The following is a 22,673-nucleotide window of genomic DNA, read 5'->3' on the forward strand; positions in this document are numbered from 1 at the left end:
TGTCTTGCAACCTCATCTATCCCCTCAGTTTTCCTTGTTTCATGTTTACATATATACATGAACTATTGTGACTGCATTCTACCACCCTTCCTCCCTTCATTCATCCACCCTTCTCCCTTTGATCTTACTTCTCTACTCAGCACCTCAACTTCCAGCTTCCTGGTATTCATTTTGTAAGATAGTTGTTCAAAGAAATTACACCAGTGGAATTCTCTGCTTTTGGCCATTCTTTCTATTGAAATATCCTGGTTCTAGAGCCTTCTTTTCCCAGCCATTATAACATATTCTATCATAAATTTATCTTTGTCAAGAAAATACTATCCTCAGAATGGAAAACACTTAAAAACCAAAATTCTGGAAGTGTGTGCACAGCTCCTCATAAGTACATAGAAATTTGTATTTTGAGAGTGCTATTTTTTTTTCATATTACATAAAGCGATTTAATTCTGCATCTTGTCAGGGCTTACTACAGCTGAATCTGGTAAGGACCTACAGCTATCTTACTCAAGATTAATCAATCTTCCCAGGCCTCTGGCGAGGATGGAAGCTCCTCCAGCTCTGCTTGCTTCAGGGCTTGGCCTTCCTCTGTTTTTTCATCATACTGAGTCTTTGAGAGGGAGCTGATGGGAGATGATTTTTCCATTTGCAAGCTGCCTTTCTGAAAGAAAAATGGAAGGGGCAAATGCCAGGCTTTTCACTTTCTATGGCCATTACAAACATGATCTCCTGGTTTTCAGCAGTGTACACTATTTTTCATAGGAGTTATTTTTTTCCCCTAGATTGTCAGAGTTAGTCAGGTTATTTTGTCATTGAAGAGTGTTAAAAAATAAGAATATATGTCACTGTGACATCATGAGATTAACTTTCTCATAAGTTGCATGTTATGGCAATAGGTTAATGTGCTGTTTAATTAAAAACAGAAGGACAAATGATATATACAGAGTCTAACAGGGAAGAAACAGTGCTTCAGAAATTGGACACTGGAAGCAGAGTATCTGGGTTCAAGTCCAGATACTAATTTTTTTTTTTTTTTGGTCGGTGGTGGGTCTTGAACTCTGGGCCTGGGTGCTGTCCCTGAGCTCTCTACCACTTGAGCCACAGCACTGCTTCTGATTTTCTGGTGATTAATTGGCAATAAGAGTCTCAAGACTTTAATTGCATTGAATAACAGCACTATGGCAACACTAGAAGTCTTTTGTGACTCTTTCTCTAGGTCCTTGATCCAATTCAGCATTAAATCCATTGACTATAACTCATGTACACATCCCTTAATGTCTACAACCCGGAATAAAAAATGTTTTTCCCCTTAAAAAAAAAAAAAAGAGTCTCAAGACTTTTCTGCCTGAGCTGGCTTTGAACTGTGATCCTCAGATCTCAGCCTTCTGAGTAGCTAGGAATACAGGCATGAGCCACCACACCCGGCCAGATACTAAATTTTAACAGCTGCATTTTGCTGAGCTGTATGTTTGCTTATATGTTTCTATACTTCTGTTTCTTTATCTGGAAAATGGGAATAACAACATACATTCTATGGGCTTTAGCTTTGAGAGAAATTTATGTACAAAGCAATTACTAGTGCTTGTCACACAGTAAATCCTCAGATTATGACTGTAATCATAATGATTATGACTGTAATCATTATGACTGTTACTGGAAATCTGCTAAGCAGAGGGCATTGGGATGGCCATTTCACTTCCATTTGTCTTTACAGTCATTCCCTAGGATGGATTTTATGTTTTGATTTTCCAGATGAGAAACTGAGGTTCAAAGAGTTTAATTTGTCCAAATTTATGAACTAGTGGAAGAAAGTAATATGTGTTAGGTTTTTAAAAAGAGATAGCCGAGTAAGAACAGCAGCACTCACGTGGTATTCAGGTAAGGGGTAGGTTTATTTAGTAGACCTGCTGGGACCAGGCAAGGTTGGCACTCCACGTGGCTGGCAAAAGAGGGCATCTAGCCCTGGGTTAGGCCTTATATAGGGTAGGGGCGGGGAAAGGTGTGTCCAGGTAAAGGGAAGTGGGACCAGGTAAGAGGTGGGAGAAAGGTGTGGCCACATGAGATTCAGATGTGACCTCAGTGGATGCAGATGTGACCTCTTCCAGGTGTCCCAGTTGCCTAGGTAATGCAGGTACTGGGCGGGGTCTGCTCGCCATCCAGAAATGGGCCTTACAATATGAACTTCTGGAAGATGAATTATATTTGTGTTCACATAGCTCCTTGTATCTTTTGAGAGTATATATAAGGGATTAATTTCAATTTCCATTATAATTAATTTTGCTTTGATATTATTTGGTTAGGTGTACCTGTATTTTGAGATTTAATTGGCAAATGGCATTTAAAGATACAACGTGTGAATTAATTTACATTTAAATGACAGAACACTCAATTTTTTTGATGCCTTTTGTAGGAAAATAGGGCTGTAGGTCATTGGTTCTCAAAATGATGTCTCTGCACCAGCAGTAACGCCTGGAAACTTGTTAAAAATGTGTATTCTTGGACTCAGTCCAAATCCAGTGAACAGAATCTTTGTAGGTGGGCCCAATACTCTGGGTTTTAACTAGACCTTCAGGTAATTCTTAAGGCTGCTAACATCTGAGAGCCTCTTTTCTGGGTAAGGATATGGCTCATATTATCTTCTCCCAAACTGGAAGTTACATATGGCAGTGAAAGTATGTGCTAGTAATAGAAATTGCTCTATAAATATAAAGAATTCAATATTGTGTGTTTGGTCCTTTCCATTACTTGCATTTGGGCCTTCTAAGCAGATAGTAGCTATTTTAGATGGGCAAAAAAACTGGGGACTGAGAGTGACTCTCTCTTCTCTGTTAGAGCAAATAATTTTTCTAGTTTTTAGCAACTAGGAGTAATCTTCAACTAAGAGGAATATAGAGGGAGAGAAAGCAACGGGCAGTCATTAGCATTGCATCTTCTTTCTTCAGATGTGGTTTAAATGTACAGGTAACATATTGAAAAATGAGTGAGCCCAGAAGCCATAGGAAATAAGTAGGGAAGCTGCTGTTATTTTATTGTGGACAAAATGATCAAAGTGTTGTCAGCTTAAAATCCATAAGTACTTCCAGCTAGTTTAGAAGGCAGATTTCAAAACTTCAGAAAAGAAATAGGCACAAATGGGTAGTATAAAAGCCCAAGAAGTTTTTGTTTGTTTGTTTTGTTATTTGTGGGACTTGGACTCAGGCACTCTCTTTGAGCTCTGGCTCAAGGCTAGCACACTACCACTTTGCACCACAGCCCCACTTCCAGTTTGTGAGTGGTTAATTGGAGAGTAGAGTATCATCTTCCCAGGCTGGCTTCAAACAACGATCCTTAGATCTCAGCCTTCTGACTAGCTAGGATTATACATGTAAAACACTGGTACCTGGCCCAAAAAGTATTTTAAAATAACATTTGGATTTTAATTGTACATGATCCCAGTGAGGAAAAGTGGGGAGAAACTAAGATATATCAATGTCCTTGTGATAGAAGCTACTCAGTAAACACAACATACATGGACATAGTCAAAGTAGGAAAATAGTAGAAATATAAATTATGAGTGGTATAACAAAAAATGTACAATATTCTTTTGTTTTCCAAACTCATTAGGAGCAGTAGTGCAGAGAAAACAGCTCAATTTCTATTTTATTTGCTCCTTCTCTATTAGAATTAATCCAGTAGAAGCCCAGGATTGGCAAAGAGATTCAAATAAAATACTAGCTAACCAAATCCATTGTTTTAATTCAGTAAACATTCCTTAACCATTTTTGTTTCAGCCCCTATGTTAGACTGTGGCTTTATAAATAAGCTGTTGGAGAATTTATACTTATGAGTAATATAAACTAGTAGATAAACATTTGTGTTTGTGGTACCCTATGAGCAGAAGGCCAATCAGTGGAGGCCTTCCTGATTCACAGCACACTGGGGAGAGTGGCCAGCTGGCTACAAGGGAGTGAGGAACATGGTAGACTGAGCCGTGAAGACTAGTAGGACTTACATTTGGCTTCTGGCATAGATAAAACTACAAGAAAACTTGTAGGTAAAGTTGCTAAATTGCTGGTATTTATTTTGGGGGACCTATGGAGTACAGAGAAATGCTTAAAAGTATATAGTCCATCAATAAAATTTACAACTTTCCCCAAAGAGTAGAAGTTTTCAGGGGCTGGAGTTGGGTTTCTTGAAACAGACTCTAGGAGAGTTAGCTATATGCAATAGCTTTATTGGTGAGGATCTTAAAAGAACTCCTGGGATGAAAGAGAGGAAGGCAGGGCCAAGCTAGGGACTATTCTGGGTTGGGCCATATTGAGGCAAAAGGGTATGTCTTTGTAACCCTTTAGCTCGATTGCCCCTTGGGAACATGTGACCTTGAGTGTGGCAATTCCTTCCAGCTTAGGGCAGTTTCTAGTGAGAGACATTGCTGAGAACCAGCCTAACCTGAGTCCCAGGAGGAAGTGTTGGTTTAAAGAGAGCATCTGGTATCCAATACAAGTAAGTTGTGACTGTTCTAGTTTAGGAACTTTGAAGGAAGTTCTAGGTAAGTTAATAACTAAGTGTCACAGGGTGTCTTCTTGCCATCTAGAAGATGAAACACTGATGATGAGAGCTCAATATGGGTTCAAGAAAACAGTATAAAGGAGGAGACTACAATGCTTGATAGGAAATGTACTCATTATTTTGCCCATGTAATTGTAACCCCTCTGTACAGTATTTTCACAATAAAAAAAAGAAAGAAAACAGTATAGACATTAGCTAGACTTCAGCAAGGCTGGTGGCCAGAACACTCAAAACCTTTATGGTTATAGAGGCTGATAACTGACTCTGCAACTTTAGATCACAGGGCACTACTTATTTGGTGTTTTGAATGCCTTAGGGCTATATTCTCAATGTTGTAATGTCCAATATATTCATCTGTTGGAGGAAGCCTTGAAATCATAGGTCAACTTGAACAAGGTGAAATGTAATAGATACATTGTTACTTGTTCCAAAAGTCTAGTTGTACAACTTGTCTTGGTAGCAAATAGGGAAAACACAGAGGGATTTCGGTCGGTGACTCAATATGAGTGTAATGTGAGTCAATCCTGAGACTTTGTGCTTTGGGAATATAAAATAATTACCAGGCAGTGTTATGGTTAGCAAATTATTCTTTTTTCATATGGTAGATGAACATGGTTTAGAGATTTAACCAGAACTACCCTTTGAAGTTCGAGACAGCCATCCTATAACTTTTTGGTCTTAGGATCCCATTATAGTCTTAAAAATTATTGTAAATTCCCTAAAACTGTGTATATGTTCCTTATCCTGTTCAGTGTTTAGTACATTAGAAATTAAAACTGAGAAATGTTTTTTGCAGTATTGAGGATTGAGTTTACAGCTTCCCATTCCATTGAGTTTATAGCAAATGGGAAAGCTATCTCACTAGTCTAAAGCAGACAACTTTTTAAAAATGTATTTTAAAATCATAATGATAAACCTATTACATATATATATTATTTTTAAAAATAAGTGTATGTTCTCAAAACTAGTGAGAGGAGTTGGTTGTTGTTGCTGTTGTTGGTCATAAGGTCTTGAACTCAGGGCCTGGACACTGTCCCTGAACTTTTCTGCTCAAGGCTAGCATTCTACCACAGCTCTACTTCTGGTTTTCTGATGGTTAATTGTAGATAAGAGTCTCACAGACTTTTCCTGCCTGGGCTGGCTTTGAGCTGTGATCCTCAAATCTCAGCCTCCTGAGTATAGGATTATAGGCGTGAGCCACCAGTGCCTGGCTGGAGTATGTTATTTCCTATTTTACAGCTGACTTAAATGTCTGTCTTAACAGAAGATGTTCATTTTTTAATGTCTGCTTCTACATTTATGTGTTGTAGTATGTTGTCTTAGTTCAACTGTACTCAATATATAAAGAAAAACATTCTTATACATGCACATGGTAGGACAAGTGAGAAGCTTTAGTAGTCCTTGCAGATGATTCTAGATATTATTCTTTTGTACTGTTCCTAAACTTGATAGTGGTAATTAAAGATTAGGTCGAAGGTAGAATCTGAAACCCTATCAGTAATTTTTCATCTTCTTTTTTTGGGGGGGAGGGGGTTCTGGTCATGGAGCCTGAACTCTGGGCCTGGGCGCTGTCCCTCAGCTCTTCAGCTCAAGGTTAGTTCTCTACCACTTGAGCCACAGTGCCACTTCTGGCGTTTTCTGCTTATGTGGTGCTAAGGAATCGAACCCAGGGCCTCAAGCATGCAAAGCAAGCACTCTACCACTGCGCCACCTTCTCAGCCCTCATATTCTTTTACTGAATCTTTTACACATGATTTTGTACCATTATGCACTGGTCAGTTGGAAAATACTGGTTTACTACATTATTCAGAACTTCCAAATATTGACATAAAAATATTGATATAAAAACACTTTTTATTAATATTTTCTCCTTTCTCATCAAAAAAAGTCTTTAAATGCTGGGAGCTACCACGCTTACAAGTGTTTGTTTGAAATCTCAAATGTTATCATTAGCAATAAGTACTGTCAATTCTTTCCATTGAAATGCCAAGCTCATTTGAAACAATGTCTGCTTGATTCCCAAGTCTGGGTACTATAGTTTGTCATTCATTCAAGTAAAAATGGTGTTTCATGAAGAAAGTAGCTCATCTAGCAAACCGTACCACATTCTCTTGCACTGTATCTTGCTGAGACAGGAGAAGGGCTTTATGCATTTCATTACAAAATATTAAAAAGATGTGTCTTCAGAGTTGCTGTTAGGCAAAAATTGTTTTTGCTGTTTCATCAAGGACATTCTTCAGTAAATCTGCTCTTTCTGCCTCTGTCTCTGTCTCTGTCTTCCTCTCTCTCTCTCAGTGCTAGTGCTAGACAGTAAAGAATACAATGGCAGTTTAATGTCACTGTGTTGATTTATGATAAGGTGTTGATGTTGCTATGCAACAACAGGGTGAACGTTAACATAGTGTATAAGGCATATAATATCTCAGTATTATATGCAAATGTTTTGATTTTACAAACCTTCCACCCTTTGCCTTTTACCTACAGAGGTCTTAGAAACCACTGTGGGGAATAGGGGAGGGATATGGAAGATTAGAAGTCTATAGGTGATTGACTCCTCTATGTGACTGTGGTCCTTCTTTCTTGGATTATTGGAATTGTGGCTCAGGTGCACTGAGTCTGAGGAGGAAGAGTACATTAAGATAGGCAAGAAGAGGAAGCAAAGCCTAACCTGTAGCAAATGTGCTCTGCATTTGTATAGCTGCCTTTTTTCTGGAGGTTATAGTAGGTGGTTAAAAGTACTTATTAAATAACCACATTACAATTAAATTATCTTTACAAGAAACTTAATTATCATTTAGTAACTTTTTTAATCTTATGAAATTATTTAAAATCTAAGTTGATTAAGCTTTATTTTCTAAAAGTGAATTTCAGGCAGAAAAATAACTGCATACACATTTGAGAGAAATGCATAGGGGTCAGATGTGATATCTCTCTTACAATCCTGGGGTGGTAGATAGAGGGAGGTGGAGATTGGGAGAATGGAGGTTCAAGGCCAGCTTGGACAAAAAGTTAGCAAAATTGTATCTGAAAAATAAATAAAGTGAGAGGCCCTGAGTTCAAATCCCAATGCTTCCAAAATGAAAAGTATATGGGGGTAATTAAATGCATATGCATCTGGGATATTCTTTTTCTTTTTCTTTTTCTTTTTTTTTTTTTTTTTTTGTGGTCCGGTTGTGGGGCCTGAACTCTGGGCTTGGGCGCTGTCCCTCAGCTCTTCAGCTCAAGGCTAGTGCTGTACCACTTGAGCCACAGCGTCACTTCTGGCTTTTTTCTTTATGCTTATGTGGTGCTGAGGAATTGAACCCAAGGCCTCATGCATGCAAGGCAAGCACTCTACCACTGAGCTACCTTCCCAGCCCCTGGGATATTCTTATTAAAAAGAAGAGTCCAGAAGAACCAATAACTAAATAAAGGTGGTATAAAAACCCAGCTTGGCTTGAAAAAGGTTAATTCAAAGGGGGAAATACACACACACACACACACACACACACACACACACACACACACACACACACACACACACACACACACACACACACACACACACACACACACACACACACACACACACACACACACACACACACACACACACACACACACACACACACACACACACAGTCACCCCAGAAGTGCAGGACCAACCAGAAGTTCCTATACAAGAGAAATAATTTATTTATTTATTTATTTATTTTTTGGGTCCAGTTGTGGGGCCTGAACTCTGGGCCTGGGCACTGTCCCTCAGCTCTTCAGCTCAAGGCTAGCGCTCTACCACTTGAGCCACAGCGCCACTTCTGGCTTTTTTCTTTTTGCTTATATGGTGCTGAGGAATCGAACCCAGGGCCTCAGGCTTGCAAGGCAAGCGCTCTACCACTGAGCCACCTTCCCAGCCCACAAGAGAAATAATTTAATTCAAACCTTCCTGGGTTAAAAGAATGTTAGCATTGTAGAAATTGTTAGAAAGTTCTAAGATATATGGTAGCATAAAGCAAATAGTACATTGAGGCCAGATTCCACATTCTGTAGAATTCTGTAGACCTCTTGAGAAGTTAGGATCATTTTCTGAATCATCATTATGATGACAGGATCTGTCCTATTAAAACTTACTTAATTTATGTGCCAGTCCTGGGGCTTGAACTCAGGGCCAGTGGGCTGTCCCTCAGTTTTTGTGCTCAAGGCTAACACTCTTACCACTTATCACTCTATCACTCTATCACTTATCACAGCTCCCCTCTAGTTTTTTTGTGTTTTTTTTTTTTTTTTTTTGTAGTTTATGGACATAGGAGTCTTATGGTCTTCGTTCCTTGGCTTGTTTCAAAACATGATCCTCAGATCTCAGCCTCTTGAGTATCCAGGGTTATAGGTGTGAACCTCCAGCAGTTGGCTAAAACTATTACTTTTAATCTGCATGTTTTCTTCATCTGTCATAATTGCTTGTAGGTCACCATGCATAAATGAGAATGCTTCTGAAATAGGTAAGTCTTGGCTAGAGTCATCAACAATGGATATTTTCAGAAATGTGCCAGAACATATTACAGTGGTGCAGGATACAGAGAGTGTGTCCTTGGCGCAGGTGGTCGGTTTCCCCAGTTTACCTCCCTTTTTATGAAATGGGGAAATTTAACACGATAACCCAAGGTTTCTTTTCCCTTCTGAGATTGTTTTTTTCCTGATTCTGTCAAAGGAAATATTTTGCTTCAGTTTGAGGGGTTTCCCCGCACCCTCAACATCCCAACCATGATTGTTATCATTGGTAATGTTGGTATGAAAAATGATCATTTTTACTTTTGCAGATTTGTATTTAAATTATTAACTTTAATATCACAGTACAGAAATTTAATACCATCTAGTGATATTTCTTTTGCATTTGAAGTACGATTAATGGTAACCTTTTCATATTAAACCTTCTAAATATAGAATGTCCAAGTTAATATTTTTAACCTACTTTGAACAGCTTTGCTAATTTATTTGTGTTTTTGATATCATGTTGGCCTTGTTGGTTGCTAAATTGTTGAAAAATACCTCACTTCCAAGGTAATAAGCATGATGCTATGCACTAATTGATGCACCCCCATCAGATATCTGTGTTATCATAATGTCTTCCTTAAATCCTTGTGTGGAGAACTTCAGAGAGACATTATCCTTCCTGCTTTGGAAGTTCTGTACAGAGATGACAGAGGATTTGGAAGTGTCAAGGTTGCATGAAACAGAAGCTACATAATACTCCCTACTCTGTAGAGTATACATGACTGTGCCATTTCAGTTGTCTTTCTCCTGATGTCCATTTATATAAAATTTATGTATTGCTAAAATTTAGGCACATGCTTGTGTGTGTGTGTGTGTGTGTGTGTGTGTGTGTGTGTGTGTGTGTGTGTGTGTGTGTGTGTATATAATAGGCTCAAATACATGACAAACTAGTAAACAGAAAAATCTTTTAGAAGTATCACATTTATATCAGCAGTAGTTCTGATATATAGGCCCTTGTGGATTCATTCTCACTGATAATTGTGGAACTTGCCTGTATACCTTTAACTCTACTATTCAACTTTTCCAACCTTTCCTTCAGCTTTGGCTGATCACTATAGGTCTTAGGGTAGAAGAATGGGCAAGGGATCACTTGTGCACACCTCTCAACTTGGCTCCCTTGTTTCACATTGTACCATTGAGAGTGGCCTATGTGTGTGTGTGTGTGCATGTGTGTATGTGTGTTTGTGTGTGTATGTTTGTGCCTGTATGTACCGGAACTGGGGTTTGAACTCAGGGTCGAGGTCTTTGCCTTGGCTTTCTTCCTAAAGGCTGGCATTCTCTCACTTAAATAGTTGTCCCACTTCCAAGACCATCCATTTGTCTTTTCACTTTCCTCCTGCCATCCATTCCATCCACTTACATCTTGTTGGCAGTGTGCTAGACTTAAACCCTTGGTGAAATGTGCAGGAGAGTCTATTGCTCCAAAGTCTAGGTGAACTTCTTTCAGATCTGTGTGTATAGAAACACTCACTATTACCATCTCCATTTAAACATGTTTTCTTTACAAAATTAAATGAGAAAGAAGAGAAACTTGTTGGCCTGGAAAATAATGCTGTTTTCTATTACAAGTTGCGTTAGAAAGCTTTGCAGAGTATTTAATACTGTGTGCTGTTGTTAGGGTAGTTGAGTCGTTGAAAAGACATAGTTGAAGGAAGAAAGCTGGGAGAATAGGAAGGACCAGGCGAAGAGAGCAGGGAGAATAGAAAGGACCAGGAATGTTTTTGACATTCCAATTAAAACTATTTCTAGAGCAGCGCTAAAATGATTGTTTCAGGTCAGTGCTTTCTAGTATAGAACCTGCCCACCTGTGGAAAATGTTTTCCAAGTCCACAAAGAGATAATATTTAAGGTTTTAGAAAATGATCCCCTTGTAAGTTTTGTGTATGTATGTGTGTGTGTGAGAGAGAGAGACAGAGACAGAGACAGAGATAGAGAGAGACATAGAGATAGAGAAACATGTTGGGGATTTGAGCCCAAGACCTAACTCATGCCACTGAGCTATACTCACAACCTCTAAGTTGAAGATTTTAAAGAAAATCAAGGGAGAGGCACCGTCTTAGAGGTAAGGCTTAGTAGCACATGCCTGTAGTTTAAATTCCAGCTCACATGTACTTTATTTGGACAATTGTCAAGCTAATTTTCATTTTTTGCAGTCCTAAAGTAATGAGGATATAATGTCTATAGTTGCTATGAGGATTTAGTATATATTTAATATGCATATGCATTTACAAGGAGATAAATATATGAACATTCAAACAGTGACTATTAACTGTTCTTGAGAAAAAATACATTATCACATAGTCAAGTGAAGCCTGGGTACATAGGTTTAATTTTTTTATTTTTTTTCCCTGAAATCATGCTTGTTTTTTAAAATTATTATTTAGGTAGTTGTAAAAAGAGATGCCATGTAACAAAGCAATTTATGAATACAACATATCTTAATCAGTGTCACCCTTTTCAACATTCTCACCTACTCCTCCCCCACCCACCGCTTCCCTCGCTCTTCTTAATTTTGTAGGATATACATTGGATTCTTGTCTGCATTTCTCCCTCCACTTCTCTTCATTCATCTACCCTTTTTTCCCTTGACCCACCCTACCCCCTTTAAGTAGCCCAGTGTCTGCTTCCTGGTGTTTTATTTTGCTGAACTTTAACTTTGCCTTTCTATGGCATCACACTATTTGAGAGCTCCCTTGAATCTACATTGAAATGTCTTTCAGTTAATAAATTTGTATACACTTGCATACCACCCAATGTATTTACTTAAGAGTTTGCAAGCTAAATCTAGCTCCCACTTATTAGGGAAAACATGGATCTTTTTTCTCTCTGGGCCTGACTTTACTTCATTTAACATAATTTTTCCAAGTTTTCATTTCTTTGCAAATGGTACAATAATGTTCTTTCTAATTGATGAGTAAAATTCCAGTGTGTATATATACCACATTTTCTTGATCCACTCATACATTGAGGGGCATGTGGACAGATTCCATACCTTGGCTATAGTGAATTGCCAAGGTATAGAATGAACATAGTTATACTAGTAGTTTTAGTTTATCCTGGTTTGTAATCTTTTGGGTAAATGCCCAAGAGTGGAACTGCTGGATCATAAGGTAGTTCTATGTTTAATTCTTTGAAGAATCTCCATATGGCTTTCCAGAGTGGTTGAACAAGTTTACATTCCCACTAAAAGTGTATTAGGATTCCCTTTTGGCTGCATCCTTGCCAGCATGAACACAGGTTTTCATTTGGTGCTTTATATCTTTTAGAAGATAATGTAATTTAGTAAAGCTGTTTACTGAAACTGTTTTATGAGAAAGGCGGTCCTTGTGTGAATCAAAGATTTTTCATCTATTGCCTTCTCTATAGAAGAGATAATAATCAGTCCTCAGCCATGATTAAGTTCTGTGCTCTGCTTGAGTACTAACCAAGTCTTTAGCCTTTCTTAAGCAATGTTATCTGCTTATATCATTCTTTTTTTTTTTTTTAGGTTATCCTAAAAATAAGCACTAGTATGTCAGAAAAGGCAGTTTCATAAAAATTGCATAGCTATACAGGTTTGTGATCTTTATTAGGTAATAATCCATCTGTTCTGGAAGTCGATCAATTTGTAAATTAAATTGATTTTATAAAGGCTTTAACTTTTCTCACTGTAAGCATTTCCCTAAAAAGATTTGGGAAGACTGGATTATCTCTTCTTCCTCCCTTTGACCAACTAGAAAGAAGTCCAAATAACTGTTAAAAGGAGAGGTGGGCAAAGTTTATGCTTTGGGATTCTATAGGGCTTGATTGCTCCTAGAAGTTTCTTAGTTCAATAGGTTTCGATGTCAAAACCTTTTAATAACTAACAGAACATTTCTAATATTCATCAATTAGTAGACCTGTGACTGACTATATATGATTTATCTTCCATGTTTAGTTCGCTTTACTGTTATTTTAATCTTGTCTAATCTCTCTCTCTCTCTCTCTCTCTCTCTCTCTCTCTCTCTTTCTCTCTCTTTCTGTCTCTCTCACACACAAATCTCTTGGTGATTCTTCTAACAACGTGTGATTGGAATAATAACTTCACATGTTGAAGAGTTTTGTGCTGCAGCTGAGAGGCATGTAAATACAAGCTGCCTATTTGCAAGAAGCTTCCAGATTTGCAATATGATTGCTATGGAAACCACATAATGAAAACCTTATAACCATCTGTGTGGTTTGATGGATTTTACTGCATAGCTGAGCTGTTTTTGTTTACTGTTATTAAATGTTGAGTGGAATATATTAACCTGCAAACATTGAGGTATTAATTAGTATTGTATGGTGACATTGAACCCCAATACCAAAATAAAATGTTTAATAGTAGACCCAAATAAAACACTATGTGAGTGTGTATATTTTTTCTTTTATTCTTATTTTTATTTTATTTGTTTGGCCTTGGGGCTTTAACTCAGGGCCTGGGCAACACATGAGCTCTTCAGCTAAGGCTAGTACTCTACTACTTGAGCCACAGTGCCACTTCTGGTTTTCTGGTGGCTTAGTGGAGATAAGAGTCTCATGGACTTTTCTGCCCGGGCTGACTTTGAAATGCAATCCTCAGATCTCAGCTTCCTGAGTAGCTAGGTGCCACTGGCACCCGGCAGAATGTGTATATTTCTAATATATTGGGAAGCAGATTATTGCCTCAAATCTTGATTGCTTGTTCTTACATGTTTGTTTAGATTTTTTAGTGATGGGAAGAGGTTTGTTAATAAATGAATGTGTTAGAGTTTATTTTTATGATTATTGTACCTGCTTGTTCATGCAGTATTTATCTAGCATCCTCTTTATGCCAGATTCTAGTCAAGTTTTAGTCTGAGTATTTTCCCTCATAAGATTTAAAAACATTCACCAAATTAGATTTTATTATCTTTTCCATGGAAGTTCTTTGTATTGTCAGCACAAGAAAAAATGAGTTCTTCACAAAGCCAACATTCCTCTGCTTCATAGGTGTTTTGCTTTTGAGGTATAGTGAAATCTTTGCTGTTCACCAGATGTAATGTTTTAGTTCCTTACAAACAGGATTGGGGGCATGCAAAAACTGACATTGAAATTTTGAAACAGTGAACTGGATTTTATTTTTTGTTCATTGTTGGTGGTTAAAAAAAATCCCCCTATAAAATTACTGTGGACACCTTGCTTTGTGGTCACTGTAAATATTGGGGGGGGTGGGACAGGGAGAAAGTAACGATAGTTCACATGTCTCTGGCATTTGTTCAGTGTGCAGAATGTAATGCTCTTTTGTAAGAACTGTTTTCTGATTAAAAAAAAATAAATTTAGTGAACTTGTTTCTGGTAGTCATTTTTAAACTGTTTTCAAATGGTGGCTGAATTTTCTAACCTACTCCTAAACACTAAGTTTGACTTTTCAGCTCTTTTTGTTAAATATAAATGTACCTCTTGGATATAAACAAAATATACTGGCAAATTCAGTTCTGGTGATTTCCTGGTGGTTTGAAAGTCCATTGCTTGGGGAGAAATTACATCATGCACATATTCATGCTTATAATAAGATGGATTTAAAATTTTTTTTTGCAAATGCTTGCCCTAATTTTACATGTTTTCTGTTGTTAAGAACCAAGGTATGGAGAGTAACACCATAAGTTAATATAAGTATATACCCAAAGAAGGATTGGCAGCAAGATTTATTACTTAGATTAACATTTAGTTATGGGAGTGGTGGATGGCTGAATAAAATCTGGTTATTTTTATTACATAATTTCTCACAGACTTAAACTGTCAACCCTAGTAGTGTCTATCAAACTTGGTAAAAATATATACACTTGTTTCTTCATTGCATGCAAATTATAAAAATGTACTCTTTCTCTGTTGTATGTTTGATTATGAAGGAAATGTTTGACAACAGTTCAAACAATGAAAGAAAAAAGTTCTTGTGAATGCTTTATGTGGTATCTTGGCATTTGTATTGATAGTTCAAAATTTACTTCCAAATAAAAATCCCGTGGGGGCTGGGAAGGTGGCTCAGTGGTAGAGCGCTTGCCTTGCATGCATGAGGCCCTGGGTTCGATTCCTCAGCACCACATAAGCAAAAAAAAAAAACCCAGAAGTGGCACTGTGGCTCAAGTGGTAGAGCGCTAGCCTTGGGCTGAAGAGCTGAGGGGCAGCGCCCAGGCCCAGAGTTCAGGCTCCATGACCAGACCCCCCTCCCCCCAAAAAAATCCGTGATGCCAGGAAAAATATTAATAAGAAAACTTGATATGTGGATGCACAAGGCTTTTACCTAACATAAGTACTAAGTTTGAGGTGGGGAAACAGGGAGGTGTTTTAAAGGAGCATCTCACTCTCTGAACTGCTGCCTATGGAGTCACATCATACTTCACTTTGGATGCTTCCCAGTAATCCCAGTAAATGTTGATACCTAAGTAAAGATTTTTAATGTTGTTATTCTGATAATTTAAGAATATGCTTCTTAAGGATGAGACATTGTAATAATACAGGTCTTAGCACACCTTGCAGACACTTAAACTTTAACAATTTAAAAATTCCTCAAAATAAGTTCTTCTAAGGTCATTTTTTAACTTTGCCAAGGAGCAGAATTTTCCATTTAATTAATATTAATTTTTTACTTCACATAGTAGTCTCATAAAAGCTAATAATGCTTGTTATATGGATGTGCTTATTGCTTTTGACTAAGGACAAGTGTTCTTAACTGTTTTTTAATCTACTCCTTACTATTGGATTTGTGATTATATTGGAAAGGGAAATAGAAAAAGTATGAAAAGCAAAGAAAGTGTTTTTTTCACCATTAAAAAATAATCTATAAAATGAGTTTGGGTTAGTTGACTGTAAGTGCCCCTTCTGTCTTGAAGGTTTATATGGAAACACTTAGAAGCAATCCATTTATGGTACTAGTCCTTGAGATTTGGCATAAAAGATAACCCTTGTTAAAGAGAAATATGCCACATTAAGTTGCCAAGGTTACTTTCAACAGTATATATAAAGCACCATGTATTTCCAGCTGTTGCTTATTTGGAGCTTTTATTATTTTGTTTGAATTGAATTATAAAAAAACCTTATGAGACATTTGTCTTGTAAGCACAGTGGTTAATCTAAATCCTGATTTTGATCAGTTACCATTTGAAATGTGCAGGAGATTCCCACATGTGTATCTGCCCTTCCTGACTTCTCTCCCATACCTTGGACCTGTGCCCTTGGACATTTGCTGTGAGTGGCCTACCTGCACATCAAGTCCCCCCTGCCAAAGACAATTCCTCGTGTTCTTCAAGCAGCACCGCTTGCCCAAGTAGTCTCCTTTGTCTTAGTTGAGCCATGCTTTGTTCTTCCCTTTCCTTCTTTCCTCTTCATCCACTTAGGCAAGCAGGCACGAAAGCTTATCATTATCAGTTCTGGTTCCCTTACCTCGCCAGACCATCTCCTTCCCGTTTCCTCTGCCCCTTCAGTTCAGGACTTCCTTCTGTTTTATCTAGACTCTCCCCACCCCTCATCCAGGCTGTTTGAGACAATGGGATCAAATGAGCTCTCCTGAAACAGCATTTCAGACCTGGCTGGTCTCTACTCAGAAATCTTCTGCCACCAAACCTAAGTCTGAAGGCCAAGACAAGATGCCCGTGGACCCTTGAGGATGCTAATGTCGTCTTTTATCTTGCTCCTTCCATAAATCACCACATTATGTGTACCTTCTTCATTTGAAGTTCAGGACTTTGCTTGCCTCTAGAGATAGCCTCCTGTTTCTTCTTAAAGTTTTGTCAGTCTTTGTGGTATGCCTTTGGTGGGAGCTGTCTCCCCTGCATTCCCTCAGTGCTTTGTAGAAAACTTGCCAGGTTCGGATCCCTCCAGCTCATTTCCTCAAGGTCTTATCCTGTCCCTTCTAGACTATCATCGTCCTGAGTATAGAAACTACCCTTTATCTTCTTGGCAAATCTTTTCTCTTACAAGCATATGACACTCAATAAAAATTGATTGAACTGATAGATTTCATAGTTATACTGACTATATTTATGTATCTTGCATATAAGTTTCAGATTTTTCTTGAAGTTCCAATTTTTTTTTAATAGGCAAGGTGTCTCACTATGTAGACCATGCTGACCTTGAACTTGTGAGCTTCCTGCCTCATGCTCCCACGTGCTGGAGTTACACATACAGACATGCACTACCACCACCAGGCCCAACATTATGATTCTTTTTGAATTCAGTTTTTTCTTTGGTGTGCCATTTGTTTGTATGCCTTGCCTTAAATATCTCTTGGTTCTTTATAAAGCCTTAGGTGGGTAAAGTGATAATGTAATACATACATTTTTTAGTATAAAAGAATTACAGGGCTGGGAAGGTGGCTCAGTGGTAGAGTGCTTGCCTTGCATACATGAGGCCCTGGGTTCTATTCCTCAGCACCACATAAGCAGAAAAAAAAAAAGGCCGGAAGTGGCACTGTGCTCAAGTGGTAGAGCACTCACCTTGAGTTGAAGAGCTGAGGGACAGCGCCTAGGCCCAGAGTTCAGGCCCCACGACCGGACCCCCCCCCCCCCCAAAAAAAAAAAAAAAAGAATTACACAGTTTGATTCCATTTCAAACTCATTTACTTTTATCCTGTTTCTTCCCATAACTTGAGGAAGAACGTGAGGGGAGAATAAGAGGACTATCGCAAAGCACTGACTATAGACAATGAAGAACATGGAGTTTTTATACTATTGAACTTGATGAACACCCTTTGAAAATTACTTTACCTTTTGATTCTCAATTCATTCATCAATAGAATGAGGGTTTTAAAATTACTCATCTATGAAACCTTGTTGTCTATAGTGTAGGACACATAGTGAATGCTCACTATAATTTTGATAGAGTTGCATGGAAGGGTGAGAATCCTCCTAGAATCTTCCTGTGAAGAGTAAGTGAGAAAACATATGAAAGTGTGTGATAGTCAGCAGTGGACTTATATGTTAACTTCCTGTCATATAGACACCTCCTGTCATATTAGACACTTTCTCCTTGCTGTTGTTTGGGGAACATCTGTAATTGCACATTCCTGCCAGATAATGTGTAGTGTACTGTGTGATACAATGCTGGGTATTATTTTTACTAGATTTAAGGGCTCTACTGGATTTCAGATTGCTCCAGATTAGTTTCTGTACATATTTAATGCAAAATATACAATGCATTGGTATGTGTATTAAATTTCATCAAGCCAACTCACTGAGCCTTGGTAAAGTTGCTGTTTGGAAATAGCTAATGGTTTAATTATCCAGTGCTAGATTATTGACAAAAGAATATGGATCATAAGTAGTTTCATTATTTGAAAAATAATATTTCTGTGCTATAAACTTCTAATTTGGCCTTTAAAACGGGGTGACAGTTCCATTACCCTCAGGAGCCCTTTCAGTGTGCCATTGTTTATTTGCAGAAGAAGAAGAGGACAGTGCTTCCGTGAAAATGGAAGAACAAGAGACGAGTCAGGATGGCATGCATCAAACCTCAGGTGATGATGTGTAGCTTCTTGACAAAGCTGATTGGGGTTTTGTTTTAGCCACTTTCTTACTGCTCTAAAGATGTTTACCCAACTCCCAGAAATTGGCTTGTTTGGTCTGGATATTTTAAGGCTGATAAGCTGCTTAGTCCCATTTAGGATGCAAGAAAACCACTTGAGAAGGATTTATAAAGTAAGCCAATTTATACAAGGTATTCCTCCCTGAATTACTTTGTAATGACTCAATTAGCTTTCATTTCTGCACAAAGGAGATTTAGTTGCATAAATTAGCTTATCATCATTGAGGAAGTGTCACTGCTAAAGGACAGTTTATAGATACAACATGCAGTTGCTGTCAAACCTATAAGAATGTAATATAGACATCTGTGTATACTTTGTGCTTGAGCAGAACAGACTTCTGCCATTCAGAGACTAACAGGGGACAACAAGTTGCCCAAGGGACTGGCAATGTAGACATCTCTGAAAAGGTCAACTTGACACAGGCTCTGACAATCGACCCACAGCTCTGTCTTCTTTGATAAAAATCAGATAAACTTAAGACCGCTAATTGATCTGCAGCCTGTTTAAATGTTGGCCATGCATATCTTCATTGCATATGATTAACACAGAAAGCAAATGAATTGGGTAAGAAATGCCAGAGTCCAGTGACAGCAGCTTAAAAATTGGAAAAGGACATTGGTGGCCTAGCAGACTAGGAAGGATGTTCCCCCTTATACATTTCCACTTGGCACACAGCCCCAAGTACTAATTGTGACTGAGACTAAAATAATAGCCGCACACAGTATGTACAAAATCACATGATATGGATAACTTCGCTTGCCTGTTGTTATTTCCAAATAGCAAGAGATAAGCCATATCTGTAGTGCAAGCATGAGGTTAGTTTTGGTAAACCAGCAATTATTGTACACGGAAAGAAGAGAAGGACCACCTCCTTATCAGGACTTTACACCTCTTTGTAGCCACATGTCAGCCAGGGCAGGGGCTCCCCCTTTTCCCCTAGGTCCTGCAAAGAGCTGGAGCTGGGGTCACCTTCCCCTCTCCAGTGTGTCCATACATCACTCTTTCCAGCTGTCAGAGGCAGAGAGGACAAGCAGTGTGTTCAGGAAGTCGCTGTCCAGAGGCCTTCCTACTGTGACATGTGGAGAGGAAACAGAGGCCTGATTCTGGACCAGGACAGGAAAGCAGGAACAGGTTGCTGTGAAAGGTTTTAGTTTGCTTTTTTTCAGAAAGGAAGTGAGAACAGAGTCATTAGATGTTAGCACTCCCATCCTGTAAAATATAGCTATAAAACACTGCAACTTAGTGTTTTATAGCCATGGACCTATAGCTATTTTATAACCTCCAGGACTGTTCAATAGCAATTTAAGGGTATATGTTTTGGGTTATGTATCATGAAACTTCTGTCCAAAGCATGTCATTTTCTTTTTTTAATTTCTATGCAGGCATAGAAGGTAGACACATATAAATATTCACTGATGCAAATAATTTGACTTAAAGTAATTGTATTTTTCAACAACACAATTTTTGAAGAAAAAAAAAACAGCTTCTCTTTTTGAAAATAACCGTCTCTCAATTTTTTGCCTATGAGGTTAGGAAAAAAGTCAGTTTTCCTCAAAGGAATGCAGTACGTAGCTGTACAGAACTGCAATAATTCTTATCTTCCGTGACATGAAATTCTTTTCAAGCAACAGTTTTAGTGCTTTTGCATGGCAGTGACCTTTGCTCGTCCCTACGCTGTCAAAGACTAGAAGCCTATATGCTACACAGGGCAAGGGTTGACAAGGGTATTACTAGCTTGCTAAGCATCACGTGACATGAACTTCTAACCTTACTCAAGAATGTTACGTATTTTTCACATTGATTTGCTTTTTAAAGATCACAGAATAATTTAATGTAAAATATGTAAGCAAAAACAAAATTAATCTTACGTTTCTTACAAGTTCTATCATGCTTAAACTTACATGTCTTGCGTATGTGTGTATCCATATATATTTTTAACACTCTGACATATGCTTACCTTTTCAAAATAGTTTTCAACTTCCAACACTTAGTGAGTGATTCTCCATTATGCTGTATAAATAATTATTATCATATAATTCACTGTCATCATGTTTTCAAAAGCTATCTCTAGTGTTTACTTGTCAAACTTTGGTAACAGTTTGGTTAGCTGCTTTTTTGCCTTGATTTTATATATTTAAAGCAGGAGCAAGTACATTATTTAAGTCCTTCCTAGACTTGGCTAATTTACGTTTTCGTTCTTGCCTTCTTCCTTTTAATTTTTTTAAAACCATTTATATCTCTCAAGACAAGAAATATAGAAGGTGATTTTTTCCAGTAATTCTGAAAAATATAGCATTATATGAATAAGATAGAAAAAACAATCCTTGTGGTAAAGACAGCTAAGCAATTAAGTTATATTTCAGAATATATGTTTACTACATGATGCTCCATCCCATAAAATACATACTTCACATTCATTATTTTTCATTGTATTAGTCAACCTACTATAAACCTACTGTTCTTTTGAGGCTATATATCTATGCATAAATTTGTGTGTGTGTGTGTGTTCAGGCACACTTAAAATTTTTAAAATAAACTGTAGGAACATTCTACCTTCTAAGAATAAGATAATTCCTCATTTTTATGTCCAGATTTCATATCAAGAATTTAAACATTGCTTTCCTGAGGAGACTTAGGCTAATAGACATGTCCTGCCGGGTTTTCCCTTCTGTACAACTACTCAAGCTGAAATGGAATAGTAAATCGTATGTACACGGAGCTACGTGACATAAACAAATTATCTTTTAACATAGCTCACATATGGGACATAGAAATGAGGTTGGTCTTTAGGTAACATCATCATCAAGATTATAGAAAGCACAGTTGAAAATGCATTTCTTTCCCAGGATTGCTGAATCGCTGGCTCCCTTGCCTCTACAGCAGTGAGGCTTAATGAAATGCTCATGATCCACATCTAGGGAGAGATGCATCTTACACACGGTGGGGGTCTCTCTTCCCCTTTCCTGCTCCTATAACGCCCATTAGTGTTAATGGGAGTTCCTTCAAGTGCATCGAGGGGAAGAGAGACCCCAAAGTGATAAGGATTATGTGTTAGAAATCATCACATACTTTTCTTTTTCTTCCTTTCTTCACCACCTCCTCTTGAAAAAATATTAAATGAAAACCTACTTTGAGTAAATTCTGAAAAAGAGAAGAACATCCTGGCAAATTTGGGGACTCATTGGAATGCCACAGCTATGCCAAAAAACTCTAGTTTTCAGCCGAAGTTTTGTTTCTTCTACCTTTTGGGCCCAAGCCTAAGGCTGGGCAGCATGGGGAGCACATAGGATTCTTGACTGGGGAGACCAGTGATTTAGGCCTTTTTCCTTCCCAGCTGGGTACTGTGGAGGAGAGCCTGGCATGTGAAATGATGTCATCCCCTCTTTGCTCTAATTCCTTGACTTTTAAACTGACACTGACAGACTGCATAGGCCCAACATTTGACCTATTTAGCACTTGATTTAATCTGATTAGAATGTTTCAACTTCTAAATCTCTATTTGTCTAAATAAGTGGTTTTTTAAAAGAAATCAGTCACTTTATTATTAAGTGATTTTTTTTTTCCTAAAAAAAAAAAAGAAAAGAAATTAACTATGTTTGGAGCCATCTGGCCAGCTGGAGTGCCCTCTAGTGACCATTTATAGAATTTATTTAATATATTCTGCTTGGGAGAGAGGTAATGAAGGGTGGCCACAAGCATTGTTAGTTCTTGGTTGGATTCCCAGGCTTATGTACATCCCTGCTGGTGTCAGTGATGAGCGTTCAAGTGCTGGTGTGGAGAAGTCAATATGGTGTCTGTCTTTCTCAGCCTTCTTCTTCTTCCCTCTCTTCCTCCTGTCTTCCTCCCTCCCATTGTCCCACTCTTTGACTCCTTACACACACACACACACACACACACACACACACACACACACACACACACACACACACACACACACACACACACACAGCACACAGCACACAGCACACATGCATGCACGCACACAATGTAATAGGTAAATTTTGGTAGGATTTATACAGAATAGTCCTTGTTTATTTTCTTGTGGGATTGTTGAAACATAGCA

At 38.1% G+C, this 22,673-nt stretch overlaps 1 protein-coding gene across 1 annotated transcript in view; it reads left to right on the plus strand.

Annotated features, from left to right (window-relative positions):
* The window catches only part of Skap2 (src kinase associated phosphoprotein 2), a 177,291-nt gene that overhangs the window by 133,457 nt on the left and 21,161 nt on the right, over positions 1-22,673 (plus strand). Inside the window, exon 10 of the mRNA XM_069996054.1 lies at positions 18,467-18,541. Coding sequence (XP_069852155.1) covers positions 18,467-18,541 — 75 coding nt within the window. The remainder of the gene's footprint in view (positions 1-18,466; positions 18,542-22,673) is intronic.

Source organism: Dipodomys merriami, unplaced genomic scaffold (genome assembly GCF_024711535.1).
Source record: "Dipodomys merriami isolate MVZ:Mamm:240054 unplaced genomic scaffold, mDipMer1.0.p SCAF_5, whole genome shotgun sequence".
NCBI lineage: Eukaryota > Metazoa > Chordata > Mammalia > Rodentia > Heteromyidae > Dipodomys > Dipodomys merriami.